This window comes from Pongo pygmaeus, chromosome 5 (assembly GCF_028885625.2).
Source record: "Pongo pygmaeus isolate AG05252 chromosome 5, NHGRI_mPonPyg2-v2.0_pri, whole genome shotgun sequence".
In the NCBI taxonomy this organism is placed as follows: domain Eukaryota; kingdom Metazoa; phylum Chordata; class Mammalia; order Primates; family Hominidae; genus Pongo; species Pongo pygmaeus.
The window spans coordinates 40,224,387-40,240,937 of record NC_072378.2 but is presented as its reverse complement, the minus strand read 5'-3'; the positions used below and the strand labels follow the sequence as shown (position 1 = coordinate 40,240,937).

General features: G+C 47.4%; 1 protein-coding gene across 4 annotated transcripts in view; it reads right to left on the bottom strand.

Moving 5' to 3' along the window:
* DAAM2 (dishevelled associated activator of morphogenesis 2) overlaps positions 1-16,551 on the bottom strand; it is a 119,717-nt gene that overhangs the window by 27,440 nt on the left and 75,726 nt on the right. For all 4 annotated transcript variants that reach the window (XM_054490872.2, XM_054490878.2, XM_063666185.1 and 1 more), the window contains 9 exons: positions 15,015-15,348; positions 13,923-14,033; positions 12,437-12,540; positions 11,306-11,372; positions 9,522-9,639; positions 7,410-7,548; positions 4,626-4,684; positions 4,299-4,483; positions 3,403-3,702 (listed from right to left, as the gene is read on the bottom strand). In XM_054490872.2, coding sequence (XP_054346847.1) covers positions 3,403-3,702; positions 4,299-4,483; positions 4,626-4,684; positions 7,410-7,548; positions 9,522-9,639; positions 11,306-11,372; positions 12,437-12,540; positions 13,923-14,033; positions 15,015-15,348 — 1,417 coding nt within the window. The remainder of the gene's footprint in view (positions 1-3,402; positions 3,703-4,298; positions 4,484-4,625; positions 4,685-7,409; positions 7,549-9,521; positions 9,640-11,305; positions 11,373-12,436; positions 12,541-13,922; positions 14,034-15,014; positions 15,349-16,551) is intronic.

Genomic DNA, 16,551 nt, shown 5'->3' with positions numbered 1-16,551 from the left:
TAAACTCTGGAAAGGGGAGGCTAGGCCAGAGTCAGGGGGTGGGGACATTCCTGTGGCCTTCTGAAGGCCAGGGACCCTCTTGTGGAATGCTGGCTGGGAAGCTTGGAGCAGCAAGGGATACAGGCAGCTGGCCAACCCCAACACAGATGCATTCTTTTCATGGCAGAAACAACCACTGTGTATGAGTGTATGAGTGTGTGTGTGTGTGTGTGTGTGTGTGTGCACGCACGCTCACAGAAGCACATGTGGGATAGGGGAAGGAACTAGGAGAGGAGTCGGGCTTCTGGAAAGGGGTGTGGGAGGCAGAGAGATGAGAAGGGAATGGAATCAGCGAAGGCAGGGACGGAGCTGGCTGAAGCAGTGTGCAGCCAGAGTCTAATCTGCAGGGAGGCCTCCCTCTGCAGCTAGGACCAACGTGGAGGTAGGGGAGAGAGAAGCCTGCGGAGGTAAAGCTCCCCATCCTTCTCTATTCTTGGTGAGGCCGGGGTGAGAAGAAACGGGCTGGAGCGAGAGAGCTGGCTGCTTCACACTGGAAGAATTTCCCATGAGACAGCTGACTAAGCTCGGGCTCTTTCTCTCTCTCTTTCACTTCTTCCCAAACACTGCCCAGCCCACCCCCAGCTTCCAGCATCTGCCAGAAGGACTTGAAGCTGTTCAAGGAGGTATAACTGAGGTCTGGAGCCAGAGAGCGGTAAGTCTGTTCCTAATATTCCCTACATGTTGACACCCACCGCGTCGCCCTGATGTGCCCACCTTGCATAATTCTCAAATTTAATTTTCCCACCACTCTGGCCAAGAGCCCATCATCTCTAGTCTAGAGTCCTGGGACTTCTGCCCGCTGGAGATATCCTTCACATGCCAGGGAAAGCTTTCTCAAAAGCATGTTTCGTTATGTTTCCCCCATGGTGCACTGCCTTTGGGGTCAGGCGGGCCTAGCTGGCTGACGCTCCCAGCCCTGCCATTTTGTGGGACTGTGGGAAGACGGAGGGATGAGATTTTTCTCCCATGTCACATAAAAGGAAACTGAGTCTCCATGATGTTTTTTTACCTCACCGAGTTGATGTGAGAATTAAGTGAGATAACATACTTCAAACATACATGGTAGGGCCACTAATAATAATCTATTTATTATATGAAGACTTTCTATATGTCAGTCACTGTTCCAAGTACTTTGTATGTAGGAAGTCAACTAATCCTCACAGCAATCTCTTTTTTTTTCGAGACAGAGTCTTGCTCTGTTGCCCAGGTGGAGTGCAGCATGTAGCAGTGCAATCTTGGTTCACTACAACCTCCGCCCCCCAGGTTTAATTCTCCTGCCTCAGCCTCCAGAGTAGCTGGGATTACAGGCGTGCACCACCACACCTGGCTAATTTTTGTATTTTTAGTAAAATGGGGTTTCACCATGTTGGCCAGTCTGGTCTCGAACTCCTGACCTTGTGATCTGCCTGCCTTGGTCTCCCCAAGTGCTGGGATTACAGGCGTGAGCCACCGCACCCAGCTGCAATCTCTTGAGATGGACATTATTATTGCCCCACTTACAGATCAGGAACCTGAAGTCCAAATGATTCCATAACCTGCCCGTCACACAATTAAAAGCTTGGCATTGGGGTGATAAGTTCTCAAATGTTATTCAAAGACCTTTCACCTTGCCCTGCTTCTCCAAATGTCCCCCACTGTCTATTCCAACAAACCCACACTCTCCAGTCTAGAAATGAAACTCTGGCCTGCTCTGGGCCCCTGGGCAATCTGTATAGACCTTACTATTACTGGACCTAGAGAAGCTCCTGAGCACACAGCTTCATTTGATGAAAATGTTGCAAAAATATTACTTGCTTTGGCTGTCTTCCTTCATCATTGATGTGCATAACTTTTTATTACATCTTTAAAATCTTACATTATAAATTTTGACAATAGGAGACAGAATGTTATTTCTCTTTTTACCACAATACAAAATGTTATTTTCTGACCGTGAACAATGAACCTTTCTGCACGTTCTGCAGAGTGGTTGGCCTACTCATGTGCAGTTTGTCTTTCTGGCTCACCTCATGGCCACAGAGTACCCACAGGGCACAACTGTGCAGTGCACCTGTCACCAACCTCAACAATCTTGCTTTGAATGCTGCTAACAGGTGGCTCTAAAGCGTAAGTAACTCAGATTGGAGATGTTATCAGAGGCCCAGGAAACTACAAATGGGCTGTGTTCATGCTTCATCTTTCCACCTAGATTATAAAGCCAGAGGCAGAGGGAATTTTCGAGATCATCTCACACATGAGCAAACTGAGTTACAGACAAGTTGAGTGATTTACAGAGGTTGTACCACTAAAGCTACACCTGGTTTGGTTAGAACCTCACCCTTAACTCATCCCAGGCTCTCTAGGTGTTTCTTTGAACACGTTTCCTAATTTGGCAGATCCTAAGATCTGAGAGGACAATGTCATTTTATTACTATCCATCATAGCCCCCAGCACAAAGCTTTACAAAAACAGACCTCAGATTGACAGGCTAGCTGGTCTACCATTAGGAGAAGACCCCTAGCAGATAGCTGACCACCTACTTAGCAATCTCACATCTCTTCCCACTTGACTCTGAATTTGAGCTCACTGAAGCTCAAACACAATGGTACAGTTATGAGTTCCCCAAGAGTTAGTCCAACAGGCCCATAGGATAAAGGTCAGTGTGGAATCCATTCATCCCAGCTTCAAATCCCAGGGAGCCAACCTAACGGAAACCAGTTACCATGCAGGTCTTTACCTCAAGGACAAAGCTCCTAGAACTGGCCTTCAATTGCTAGAGGTCTAATGCAACCAAGGGCATCTCTACTCTATGCTCATGAGAGTCCCATAGAGGAATCAACCCCTACCTGTGGTTCTGGGATTGGTGATTATTAGTGGATAATACTCATGAGGATCTCTCACTGCTGGTCCAGACATGAGGCCAGTGTGTGCAACTTGCCCCAGGAAGATGCCAAAATAGCTATGTCTTGCCATCAAACTCTTTAGTCCTTTGTATACATTGCCCTGATCTTTACCAAAACCTAGATGCTGGCCCAAGCTCTTTGCTTATTTTTCCATCCTTTCCTTCAAATGGACCCTGTCCTTGAATTCTACTCAGTGTTTGTCTTGCCTGTGACTCCATTAACCCTGGGCAAACACAAATTCCATTTGTAGATGACTTTGTCAACGTGAGCATTGCCCCATGTCAAGCGTCTCTCCCAGGGTAGGTGTTCTGACTGTGAGCTGCCTGGCACAGCAAATCCACTTTGTACATCCACATGACTGCCCTTACCCCCCACCAAAGAAAGGACCCGGAGTGGAGATCTACAAACAAGGGGCGGGCGGTCCCTGAGGCTGACTGCCCTGCTGTAGAAGAATGGGCCCGCCAGCCCCTTCCCAGATGCTCACCTCATTCAGCTTCACCCAGTTGAAGGACTTCAGTGGGTGAGAAGGCTGTGGGACACGCTTTTTCCTGAGTGGGACGTCACTGCTGGGGTAGGGGTCCTGAGGGAGGGGCAGGCCCATGCCGAGGCAAGGTGGGGCACCTGGGGGAGTCGGGGGTCCCCCAGGAGGAAGGGGTGGTGGTGGGGGAGGGGGACAACAGGCGAAGGGCAGAGGAGGAGGGGGTGGAGGCAGGTCATTGGTTGTCATTGAGGAAGACAAGGTGAGTGGGCCCCCAGGGGGTGGTGGGGAAGATACAGGGCCTGTCTGTGAGGAAACAGAAAAATTGCAAGGACAAAGCCATCAGCACCAATGCCATTCAGGTCTCCCACCATGATTCCTCTCCTTACTCCTAGTTTATTTCTATACTAGACCCCAAATCCTACCCTTATCTTCTACACACATTTGGCCCCATTTTCTCTCTCTGCATCCAAACATCTAACACATGCAAACACACACACACCACCACCACAGACAGACACACACAAGTCATGCACATGGACACTGGACAATCAGAGTCATAGCCATCACAATGCAACAGCAGGATTGATCTATGCAGTTGTGTAGGTTACTGACTGCACAAGGTCTCCAGCTGAGAGAGGGATGTGGATCCAATTCCAGCTGCACTCTGCTGTCCAAGGTGTGCTTCCTGGGACAGTGTCACCCAGAGGAAGGTACATTATTTTTCTAACACAAAGATGCCACCTGTACAGCCTCAAGGTCTCTTCTATCCTGGCCCAAGGTCTCCATCTCTCTTCTCCCTCATGCTGGAGTCCTTGGCCTCTCCCACACCTGCTCTGCCCACCCTGTCCTGAAGCCCAGGGTCTTGGCTCAACTATGTAAAGGGGGAGATGCTTGCGTACTGAGAGTTCACTGAGCTGGGCTACCAGCTCTGCCACTTGTCCCCGAGCCTGGCGCAGCTCCTGAGACTCCCGGGCCAGCTTGTCCTTCATTTTGTTCAGCGTTCGCATCATCTCTTCCTTCTCCAACGTCTTTGTCTCGCATTCCCGCTCCTTCCTCTCCAGACGGCTCACAAGCTCCATATGTTCTGGAATGGGGGTGGGATGGGAGAGGAAACAGAAGGAGAGAATGTGAGTAATGTGGCCCCCTGCCCGGAAGGACATGGAGTTACGGGCTGGGCAGGGGAAGGGCATGTGGAGTGCACAGCAGGCTTAAGCAGAGACCCTCACCTTTCCGGAACTTCTCTGCCTGGTCTCGCCACTGTTTCACTTCATTCTCGTTGATGAGCCTGGCAGGGCATAGAGGGAAGGGGCAATGTGATTGTTGACCATTGACTCACAGCTTCCCAGGAGACATCATCTCTCTACCCTCCAGGTGGGGACCCTGGTCTCCAATCTGTCCAGCCACATCAAGGGGGCTAGGATTTAGACTTCCCAGGTGTCTCTCCAGGTCCCCTGCCCCGTTCACATTATGTGTCTGTGGAGACCGTGAGAGAAAAGACCTTTACATACCTTATAACCCAGCCCCTTTGTGATACAGCTGGAGCCACTGAGGCTCAGAGAACAGGGATAGGGCAAGAGCTAATTAATGGTAGAACTAGGACTGAACCTCAGGCTCCCAAGAATTATATCATGACTTGCACCTCCTTGTAAAATAGGTTTTACCTTTACAAGAGATCAAAATATTGGCCCTACCATGGTCCAGGTTTCCAAAGACCAATGTGTAAGAGCAAGAGACATCACCCACACCAGCAATACAGACTGAGTGTGTTCAGGGTAACACAGAGGACAGCCTTGTTCATGCCAAGCTCTTGAAACTGTGTTCAAATTTAGCTTTTACCTTGACACCAAGGCCTAACAGAGGTGAAATCCCAAAGCGAGATCCCAAGAATCCTTTCCTTTATAAATCTGAGAATGTGGAAGAGTTAGACCCATGACTTTTGGCCTCTTCAGCCACATCAAGGACATAGAGAACAGAGTATGGAAAGGGAGAGTATTTCGTGAAGACATTTCTTTGAAGAGGGCCACTGCTGTTATCCCCAAGATGCTACCTCCTTCACCACCACCCAAGGAAGGGGTTTCTTCGGGCCTTCCGCAAGAGTTTTGACTCATGTTCCCTGAAGTTGGCAGGGAGGCAAGGTAGACTGGGGCCCTACTTGGAACCAAGCAAAGCCCTGGGAGCAAAACAAGGAGAACACTGCTGTGCAGGGCCCTGCCAGCACTCCTAGAGTTTGTTGGCACAAGAGATTGCGTGAGGGTTGCCCATGGGTCAGATATAAGCCTCGTGGAGGAACTGGGGTGCAGCTATCACAGTCCTGTGCAAGGGGAGCTGTTTCCACCTGAGCGAAAAGTGGGAAGATCCACACCATAAGTCTACAGGCAGTGGACTGCCAGGGAACCAGGGGCAGATGGAAGGGCTGGAAGCAGCCAGCCAGCTGGAACAAAAATCTTGCATGGCCAGCGAGCTGGGTTTTGTAGTGAGAGGCACCCAGCAAGGAACTTCTGAAGATTCCAGGAACACACTGACGTCTTTACCCATATGCCAAAAAGGCGAGAGAGCAGGGAGCCTGTTTACTAAATTATCTTATCAAGTAAGACCTTTTCCCTTTTTCCTTCCTGTCCCCAGGCTGCCTCTTCAGAGGGTCAGACTGGTTCGTAGAAAGGAGGGGTGGGAGATAGAAGGGGTTACAGGGTAAATAGAACAGAGAAAAGAAGGCAAATATCACACACAGACATATGTGCACACATATGTACATATACACACATGCACACACACACACACACACGCCCTTCCCATTCCAGTTTCCTGGCCCCAGCTGGTGGAGAAAGATTTAAGGCTAAATCATGTCTAGAATGTCATGATTTTAGTCCTCCTAGTTGTAGATTTCAGACTATGTTGCACTTGAAAGTGATCTTAGGACTTCTGTTACCCAAGAAGGGGTAAAAGCTTCATTGGACCTGAGGAGTTTTTATCCTCTGGCAGTGGAAAAGATTGCCTGCTAAATAGTGTAATGAATTGGTAGGAAATAAAACTAAAGTTACCTTTTGATCACTTTCCCAGTTGCACTTGTCCAACATACCAATTAGGATTTTAACTACATCAATATCTGACTATGCAAATGAAAACAGTAGCAAGAATACCTGGAAAATAATTGTGTACTTGGCTTTGGAATGCAACATAATGAATCATTGACAGCCAATTTATCTCCTTAAGGGCAAGTGGCTCAAACTCATACTGAAAGTTAAGTAAAAGCTTAAAATTAAAAATTAGTATGTTAATGTAAGGCCTTATTATTAATTGATGTAAATTTAAATGTTTCTCTGTGTTTCTCTATCCAAGATCAATAAAATATGGTAAACGAGAAGGCCTTAGGCTCTGATAACCTTATCCAGCAACCTCATGATCAAATGGTCAGGCTCTACGTCAGTGGTCAGCAAACTTTCTATAAACGGCCAGAGTAAATATTTTAGGTTTTACACACCATGCACAGTCTCTGTCACTTATACTTTGTGTATGTTGTTTAAAATGTAAAAATTATTAGTTCATGGGCCATACACAATAAGCTGGAGGACTGGAGTCAGCCCATGCACCCATAGTTTGCTGACCCTTGTTCTAGTTAATGTGTTTAAATTCCCCATCTATCCAACCCATGCAGTGGATCGTGGAGAGTTGAGAACATGCCCAATACACCTGTGCTGGCTGTCCAAGAGTGTAATCACTAGCCACGTGTCATGTGGCTATTTCAATTTAAATGAAACAACCTTTAAGATTCAGTTCCTTGGTCATACTAGCCGTGTGTCAAGTACTCCATAGCTACATTTGGCTGCCACGTTGAACAGTAGAGAAATGCACTTTTTTCATTAGCTTAGAGAGTTCTGTTGGACCATGCTGCCCAAGACTCATTTCAGGATGACTGGGTTGCGAAAGGGAGCTGAGGTTTTGCTGGTGAGACCAGAGTGGGAGAGTGATGAGGAAGGTGGAGGAAGACAGGGCAAAGGCTGGCCACTGCTCACATGTTGACGATGTTCTTGACATTGAAGTTCTCCAAGGGAGCCAGGTCAGGGTCCACACCCCGCTCATCCTGGAGGACAATCTGCTGGAGGATGCGGTCCAGGAGCTGCCACTGCTGGAAGTAGCCACCGTTCCGTTTGTCTGAGGGATGACAGGTATCATATCTTTCCTGAGTCCTGGAGTCCCCTTTGGGCCCCATCCTAGAGTTGCTGCCTGGGGTCTGGCTGGTGAGGCATGCCCTTCTCCACCCATGGTAAGCTCCCAGTCTAGAAGAAGAGGCAATGCCATTGCTGATAATGGCAACTCACTGATTCAGTCATCTCTTGATTATCGGCAACTAGACTTCTACGGATGTGTCAGCCACCTCCCCAATATATTTCTCTACTCCCTGAAATACTTTCTGGCTGCCATTCTTTCTTCTTTGGACCCTGGGCATACTATGCCCAGGAAATGCAGATTGCTTTTTATATTATCTATAAAAACCACCTGCTCCAAAATATTACATGCTGAATAATGAGGTCTCCAGGGAAGTTTTTTTTAAAAAAGATTTTAGGATTATCCACATTATTACTCCACAGAGAAAGATGAAGGGAAACTGATTGCAGGTGTGCACTGAGAGTCAAAATGGGTTAAAGAAGTGCTTAATGGAATTCGAGAAAATTTCTTGTGGAAGTGACCTTGAACTATGAAGGTAAAGGCATAGTGTGTTGTGTGTGATCTCATAGAGTCTCACTCTCATCCCCTCTAATGACAGTCATCTGGCTGGACATGGACTTCCTTTTTATGTAATAACCACAAACTCTCTTTCCTTCGTCCTTGATCCCTAGCACTTTATTGACCATCATAAAAAGCCAACAAGTTCAGTCGTGACATCAAAGCAAACCACAATGCCTACAAGGTAGAATATCGAGTCTGCAAAGCCCCATTTTGGGGCAGAGTAGAAGAACCCATTCACATTGCCCATGGAACAGGAAACACAGGAATCCCTGGGAGCACAAGAAGTCAGGTTTCCCAGAGATTTCTATGCCCTTCATGAAGACCTTCTGCAATGAGCTTTGGAGAACTGATAGCTTCTTAATTCAGGTCACTGCATCTGTCCTGTCCACCAGTCTACTGACACATGCATTGCAAAGTGGTATCATTTACCATCTACCTTTCACCCAGCAAAATCGTGTAAAGCCAGGTCACTAGCTCACAGAGGCAGAACATGTTTTATCTCAACCCTTGACCCCGCAGAAAACAAAATTCTTTCTATATGTAAATATCTCGCTGAGCCTCAGGTTCATTCACTATTCAAATGGACATAATAATGTGTATTCCTTAGGTCATTCTAAGGTTCAGAGACAATGTGCTAAAGGACCTCACGTCATGCCTGGCCAGAGTTGGCACACAATAAGTCACAGTTGTCATCACTGTCACTATGATTGCTGAGACCGCCAACATCAACCATTATGGTGGGCCACACTGGTTTTCAAACTATTCTCTTTTGTGAAGAGTTTAAGTACCAAGGGGTACAGTTAAAGCTCATTTCAAATTGCATTCTGGAGTGGCTATTAGCAATTATGTACAATTTATTCAATCACTGTGCACACCTGAATCTTAAGAACTTAGCCATCTGCTCCCATAGATGCTGACATTTGGTATTTGTAGGCAGAAGCAGGGGAAAGAGTGCAAGAGTGGAAGCCAACAAGGACTAGATGAAGGAGTTGATAAAACCTTAAGGAAAAAAACAACCATGTTCATTCCACATCTGTGCTACTCCCCCAAGCACAAAACTTTTTGGAACTCCCCAACATGACTGATCTCTCCCCCATCATGAGCTGAAAACTGAGCTATTTAATTTTGCAGTGATCAAGCTACTGTTTTTGGACTAGGATGTTGGAGTTGCTCAGGGCGAAGTCCCCAGCTCCTTCCCCAGATGACACTGAAGACCTGACCCCAAGGAGGGAAGGAAAAGCAGGGGCCTCCGTCGTGGGGCCTGGCCTCCCAAAAGCAAGTGCACAGGGAGACATGGTCAGACTCTCCAATCCAGGGAGATCCCAAAGTCTTGTCTAAACCTGCCCCAAGTCAAGGCTCAGGCCAGCCGAGGGAAACAGCAAGTGCAGGGTATTTACAGGGCATCTGCAGGCAGTGGTGCAGCACAGAGAGCAGGCAGGGGTAGGCCTCCGTGTACTTCAGCTTCTTGTGGATCAGCTCGAACATCTGGGAAGCACTCTTGGTGTCGATGTGGACCTGGGAGAGAAGAGGGCACAGTGATTGGGGGGTAGGCAGCAGAGGAAGTCAGCAGGGGAGAGAAGACCCTGCTTCCATCCACTACGCCCTGTCTCATAGGAAAGATTTTCTTCCCCTGCCTCTGGCCCAGGCTTAAAAAGAAAGAGGCAAAAGGAAGAGGGAGATAGTCAATTTTATAAACTAGAGTTTCTCAGTCTCAACACTATTGGCATCTTGGGTCAGATAATTACTCATTGTGGGGGCTGCCCTGAACATTGTAGGTTGTGTATCAGCACCCCAGCCTCTCCTTAGCAGATGCCAGTGGCACCCCCTTACACAGGTCAAAATGTCCCCAGACATTGCAAATGTCCCCAGGGGGAGAGGAGAGCAAAATCGTCCCTGCTTGAGAACTACTGATCCAAACTCAGGGAAGGGAGCAGGGGCATAGAGGATTCAAAGTAGCAGGTGGCATGTGGCGCAGGTCCACCACCTGGGTTCAAACCCCAGATCTACGCTTTAGTTGTGTGATGACAGGCAAGCTGCTTATCCTCTCTAACCTCTGTTTCTGTATCTATAAATCCAGGGCTTTTGTGAAAATATAATGGATGCACTCAGTGACTGTAAAACACCACCCAAAAGTAGCTTTCTATTTGGATAGGGATTTTATAATACAATAAAGCAGAGTTGTGTGCTTTCAGGGTTGCTGAGGTTAAAATGAAAATACAATTTAGTTTGCTAAGCATGATCTGGTTAGGGATGGGGAGAGGGGACTCAGAAAGTTGCTGGAAGGCAGGGGAAAAGTCAGCCCAGGAACGGTATTTGAGACTAATCACATGCAATAACTTGCTCCCTTTCCTTTGGGGGTTTCAGTCTCCTCCTAGGCCGATGCCTTCCCAGGGGAGGCTTCCACAGCCAGCATACTACCAAGGCTCTGGAAGTGAGACGTGATGGTTCATTTTAGGTGTCAACTTGACTGGATCAAGGGATACTCAGATAGCTGGTCAAGAATTCTTTCTGGGTGTGTCTGTGAGGGTGTTTCCCAAAGAGACTGGCATTTGAATCAGATGACTGGGTAAGGAAGATCCCACACCAGCTCCACCACAGCACAGGGCCTGGAGAAATGGCTGTGGGGCCACCTAGAACCCTACTACCATGCTGCGATCACTCCACCCTGTGGGCTTCTCACCATCCAATCAGCTTAGGGTCTGGAGAGAACAAAAAGGCCAAGGAAAGGTGAATTTTCTGTCTCCCTCTTTTGGAGCCAGGACACCCTTCTTTTCCTGCCCTTGGACATCAGAACTGCAGGCTCTCCAGCTTTTGGATTCCAGAACTTGCTCCAGTGGCCCCTTATGTTCTCAGGCCCTTGGCCTTGGACTGAGCCATGCTACTGGCTTCCCTGTTTCTCCATGCAATAACTCCGGCCTGTCATGGGACTTCTCAGCCTCCATAGTTGTGTGAGCCAATTTGCCTAATAAATGCCCTCTCATCTGTCTATCTCTATATATGTATCCTATTGGTTGTGTTTCTATGGAGAACTATGACTGATCACAGGACCTGGCCACGGGGGTGTCCACCAGGGAACCAGCCCACACCAGCCCTGCCACAGCACAGGGTCTAGAAAAGTGGCTGTGGGGCCACCAGGAACCTACTATCCCATTGCAATCGCTCCACCCTGCTGGCTCCTCACCATGTCAAACCTCCTGGCTAGCTCCAAGTCATCCTCATTCCGCACCATCTCGAAGAAGTCTAAATGTCTAGACAGAATGGGGAGACAGAGAGAGTAGACATTACAGCCAGGACACACCCTTGGTTGAGGGTTACAGCCCCTTCAAGCCCCCCACTGGCTAAATCTGAAAGCTTCATTCAAGCAAGGTGAAAGCAAAATGGGAAAGAAGCCACTGTTTGTAGGACACCCATTGTCTGCCTTTTATAAGATCCCATGACCTTCCTTCAGGGAGGCCAATCCAGGGTCCCTTCATCTTAGAATGGGCTTCTATACTTCGGCACTACTGACATTTTAGGCTCGCTTATCTTTGGTTGTGGGAGGCTGATCTGTGAGGATGTTTAGCAGCATCCCTAGCCTCTACCCACTAGATGCCAGCAGCACCCCCCAGTGTGACAACCAAGAATGTAATGTCTGCAGGCATCGCCCAATGTCTCTCAATTGAGGACATCAGCCCTGTGTCTATTTTCCCCAGTACTTTCATAGGGTCTCCAAGTCAGCCCTCAAAACTAATCTCTCCCTCATTTTTCTATCCTCATGCACACATCCACTCATTCCACCTCAAAAGGATCCATCCTCTGTCCCTTAAAACCTAGTGTAATAAAATAGCCTAAACTAATGGGACAGAACCAGAGGGGCCTCACTGGTATCACATGGGAACATAATTGTGCCCTTGGATCAACAAGGGCTTTATAGCAAGCATTTTGGGTGGGACATTTCTTTGTTGAGCAGAAAGGTAATGCAGGACATTTAGCATTCCTGGCCCCCAACAACCAATACCAGTGTTGCCCACCATCAACCAGTTTAAAAACCAAAGAATACCCTCATATATTTCCACATGCTCCCCAGGGGGCAGTACTGCAATGGTTGAGGGCTACTGGGTTCACCTGTCTATAACATCAGAGATGAGACAAGCAGGTCAGCAAAGAGGACAGGCAAGGGCACCCCTTCCCCCCACAGAGCTGATTCTGAATCTACGCTGGGAATGGCGGCTGGTCTCCAGGGGGAAGGGCAGCCTTCACAAAGGTCCCAACCATCCCCATCTGAGGCACTATCCCCACAGGTTTGCAATGGAGACAGGTGCTTGGACCTTACTTGTCCAGGATGGCATTTTCATGTTGCCGGAGCTTGTCAATCACAGGCTGTATCCCCAGCATCAGGAATTCATACCGTAGATGTAGGCGGAACTCCAGATTATCCTGGGGGTCACCAAGGGAGGGCCAGACTCATTGGCAGATCTCAATTTCCACAACATCCCCAGTGGAGCCCTCATCACCACCCTAGCCACAGACCCAACACATCTCCCACAGCTAACTCACCTGGAGCTGCTTCAAGTCCCAGAGTTCCAAGAAAGAATGGAGACCTTATTTCTTAGTTTAAAGCAAGCCCGCTGCCCAGCTTCTTTTAGGTCTCCTGCCCCACTTCCTTCAAGCCCCTTGCCAGTTCTAGCCTTCAGCACCAAAGAGCAGTGTTGTAGAGTGACATGGAGCACAAGCTTTGGAATCAGACAGATCTTGGATCTGGTTTTGTGACCTTGGGAAAACTTTTAGTTTCCCCATTTGTGAAATGGTCATAGCATAACTAATCTACAGGGATGACACTTGTTATAATTACCTGATGAGGTGTGGTTACCAGCTAATCAGAGCACATGCCAGCCATGAAAAGGTGGTACCAACAAAGGTGATGTTAGCATCTGAGGGACAGATTATTCCCCCAACCGGCCTTCCCTAACCCAGGGCATAAAGACAAATTGTTGTTGTTGTTTTTTTTTTTAAAAAGTATGCTGGCAGAAAAGAGGGGAAAGTAAAGATCATTAAATTGCTCCCTTTGCCCCTTCTGTCCTTCAAGTTAACCTTGACCAGGGCATCTGATTGCCTTAGAATTTGGAATGTTCACCTGCTCTTCAAGTTCTTCTATTGTTGCTTTTTTTTTCTTTCTTTAAGATGGAGTTTTGCTCTTGTTCCCTAGGCTAGAGTGCAATGATGGTGCAATCTCGGCTCACTGCAACCTCCACCTCCCAGGTTCAAGTGATTCTCCTGCCTCAGCCTCCCAAATAGTTGAGATTACAGGTGCGCACCACCACACTCAGCTCATTTTTATATTTTTTTAGTGGAGACGGGCTTTCACCCTGTTGACCAGACTGGTCTCAAACTCCTGACCTCAGGTGATCCACCCATCTAGGCCTCTCAAAGTGCTGGGATTACAGGCGTGAGCCACCACGCCCGGCCTGTTGCTATTTTTATACTTCAAGAATCCCATTCTGACCTCAAAGGAAAGGAAACCAGAAGGCACTAGAAGAACATGACCAGCCAACCAGAAAACAGTCCAGAAACAGCTCTCCACAAACAAGGGCCCAAACTCGCCCTCCTCCCACCAATGATTCTCTGCCACCCTGAGCCATCATCAGCCAGCTCAGCTCTGGGTCTGTCCACAGTGCATGATGCTATCTATGTAGGCAACTCCCCAGGAGCCCTCCCAGGTTTAATAGCAAAAACAATTATTGGGGAAGCAACACACTCACACACTCTACCCCAGGTCCAGAAAGTCAGGGAACAGCAAGGGCAAGGAGAAGGCACCCCACCTCTCCAGCTCCAGCATTGAGGACAGCATTGATGAAGGACATGATGGCTGTTTTCAGATTCACTTCATCCCGGTACCGGCCCAGACTTCGGTCTAGCTCATTCAGCAGGGTCTAGGTGGAAATGCAGGACAGAGCAGGAGGAGAGGGCTGAGTCCCCAACAGGTGTGGCCTTTGCACCTTTACTCCTGTCACCTCCACTACCTAGAATGCCCCATCTGCTCTCTCCACCCAATCAGGTCTGTCCAATTTACTCTGAGCTGCGCCAAACCTCACCTCTGCCTGGAGAATTCCCTTGCCTCTCACCTCAGTGGCAGTGCTGCCTCACTTCCTCTCCACTCAGCCTTTGGCGCTTGGTCTACATGGTTGAGCAGTGCTTCAGTGCTGCTTTATCATCGTGCTCCAGCTGTTTACAGCTCATATGTATTCCCTGCCTAGCTCTTTTATGGTATGGACACTGCTTTTATCTCTTTTCCATCTTCTGCAAAGAGTCAGGACCCAGTTTTTGGCAATAAACCATGGGGTTTGTAACATCAGTTCACGTCTCTATGGACTTACTCTGTGCCAGGCACTGTGCTAAGACACTTCATATTTACTGTTCATCTCATTGATACTTTTCTGGGCAGGTCAGGGAAAGAAAAGAGAATAGCATGGCTGAAGCTCCCAGGGATGGTCCCAGTGTCCCACATTAGGCACTGGCCCAAGTATAGGACCTAAAATCTCAATCTCAGCAATTGAACTCAATTCAATAATTCTTGACTGAGCCCCTATCATGAGCCAGGTGTTGAGGTTGGAGATGCAGAGCCACAAAAATAATACAGGCCAATATTCCAGCTTCCAGGAACCCACTGACTAATAAGGAGGACAAGTCCATTTCCCAGCCAAACTCATAACTCTTAAGGCCCTGCATGTGTTTTTATGCAAGCCTTCCAGGTCCCAGTACTCTTCACCTGTTACCCTCCAGGAGCAGGCATGCAGACCACATTACCTTCCTTTTCCCCTAGTTTCTTTTGCAAAGAATCTTCAGGCTCTCACTCACATGTGACATCCTCTGCCCCACCCAGCTGGCATCCCGCCTCCAGCCAGGCCCCTCACCTGGAAGCGGGTTCGCTCTGCTGCGTACACCTGGTAGTGCAGCATGGCTTGCAGCACCTTCTTGTGGCCGCCAGGCACGAGGCACACAGCACCCAGGATCTCCAGCACAGCCACCTTGGTCTTGCTGTTCTCTGTGCGTAGGCTCTGGGCTATGGTACTAATGGCCTCAGGCTGTGCCAGCACATGTGCCCGCCCCTGGGAGTTGTTCATCAATGCTTTGATGCAGCCGATGAGTGAGGTGTGGATGCGGCTCTCACAGGTGGCGTGGTCCATGCTCCGGAGGAAATTTAGCAGACAGGTCAAGCCCTCCAGCTCAATGAAGCGAGTCACAAACCTACAAATGAGAGCCATTAACAAATATATATTTGCATATGATTCTGTGTACACTTTGCAAATAGTTACCCCCTTACCTGTGTACCACCATGCACCTTGTCCCACCTACAGTAGCCACTTGGTTTATTCGTAGTTTATCTAAAGCACTGAAATCCTATCATCTTCACAAAAGACTTGTGTCTTATTTGCATTTTAAATACTGTGTATTTGCATATCATTGTCAGTTGCATAGCTAAAATTGGTACGAATCATGAAGGGGATGATCATGATAATTATCAGAGCTGTTAAACCTGAACACTCCTCTCCAGTGAGGATGGAGATTAAGAGAATTACAGTCAGATAACGAAGAGGGCTTCCAGATAGGAAGGCCATCGGAATCATCAAGTCATGGGGTTAAGCCTAGGAAAGCTACATTTCAAGGGATCCTAAAGAAAATAGCAGAGTTATCTATCTTGAATGTTAGCAAAAAAACATTAAAACCCATTTAGTTCAGGGGTTCTTAATTTGGAGTCTGTGTTCTGCTGAAGAATCTATGGATAGCATTCACAGATCCAAGGACTTGGGTGGGAAAAGAAAATTACATTTTTATTTTTGGTAACTTATATAGCATTTTCCTCAATGATGAATGCCAGCAATAAATGACAGTAGTATTAGCATAATTTGTGACTTTGTCACCCCAAGAAATCACAGCTATGTTCATACCAAATTACAGTTGTACCAGGTATCTCAAAATACCATTTACACTCCTCAGTACTTCAAAATTATGATGGTTATCAGACTCACAGCTAGCTCTTGCTATTTAAGGTGTAAAGAAGCAGAATTCATTGCTGTCTCATTTTTATGATTTGTAGCTGTATTTTGATTGATTTGTTATTCCTATCTTTTTATCTATTATTTAAAACATTTCTGAGAAGCAGTCCATAAGTTTCACCTGGGCACTGGATGTCCATGGCACGCCCACACACACAGGCACCCTTGATTTAGTAAAATAATTAATGATCTAAGAAAATTATTATAAATAACATTACTTATCCCAGGTGTATTTGTGTTTATGTTATTGTACAAATACGCCTAGAAAATAAAATAATGTGCTCTCAAACTAAGTTAACAATAGGTATTTTTTACTTTTTTCTATTTTATGCTTGTCTGCATTCCATAAAATTTCCACAATGACAATGTGTAACTTTTGTTAGCAGAATATTAT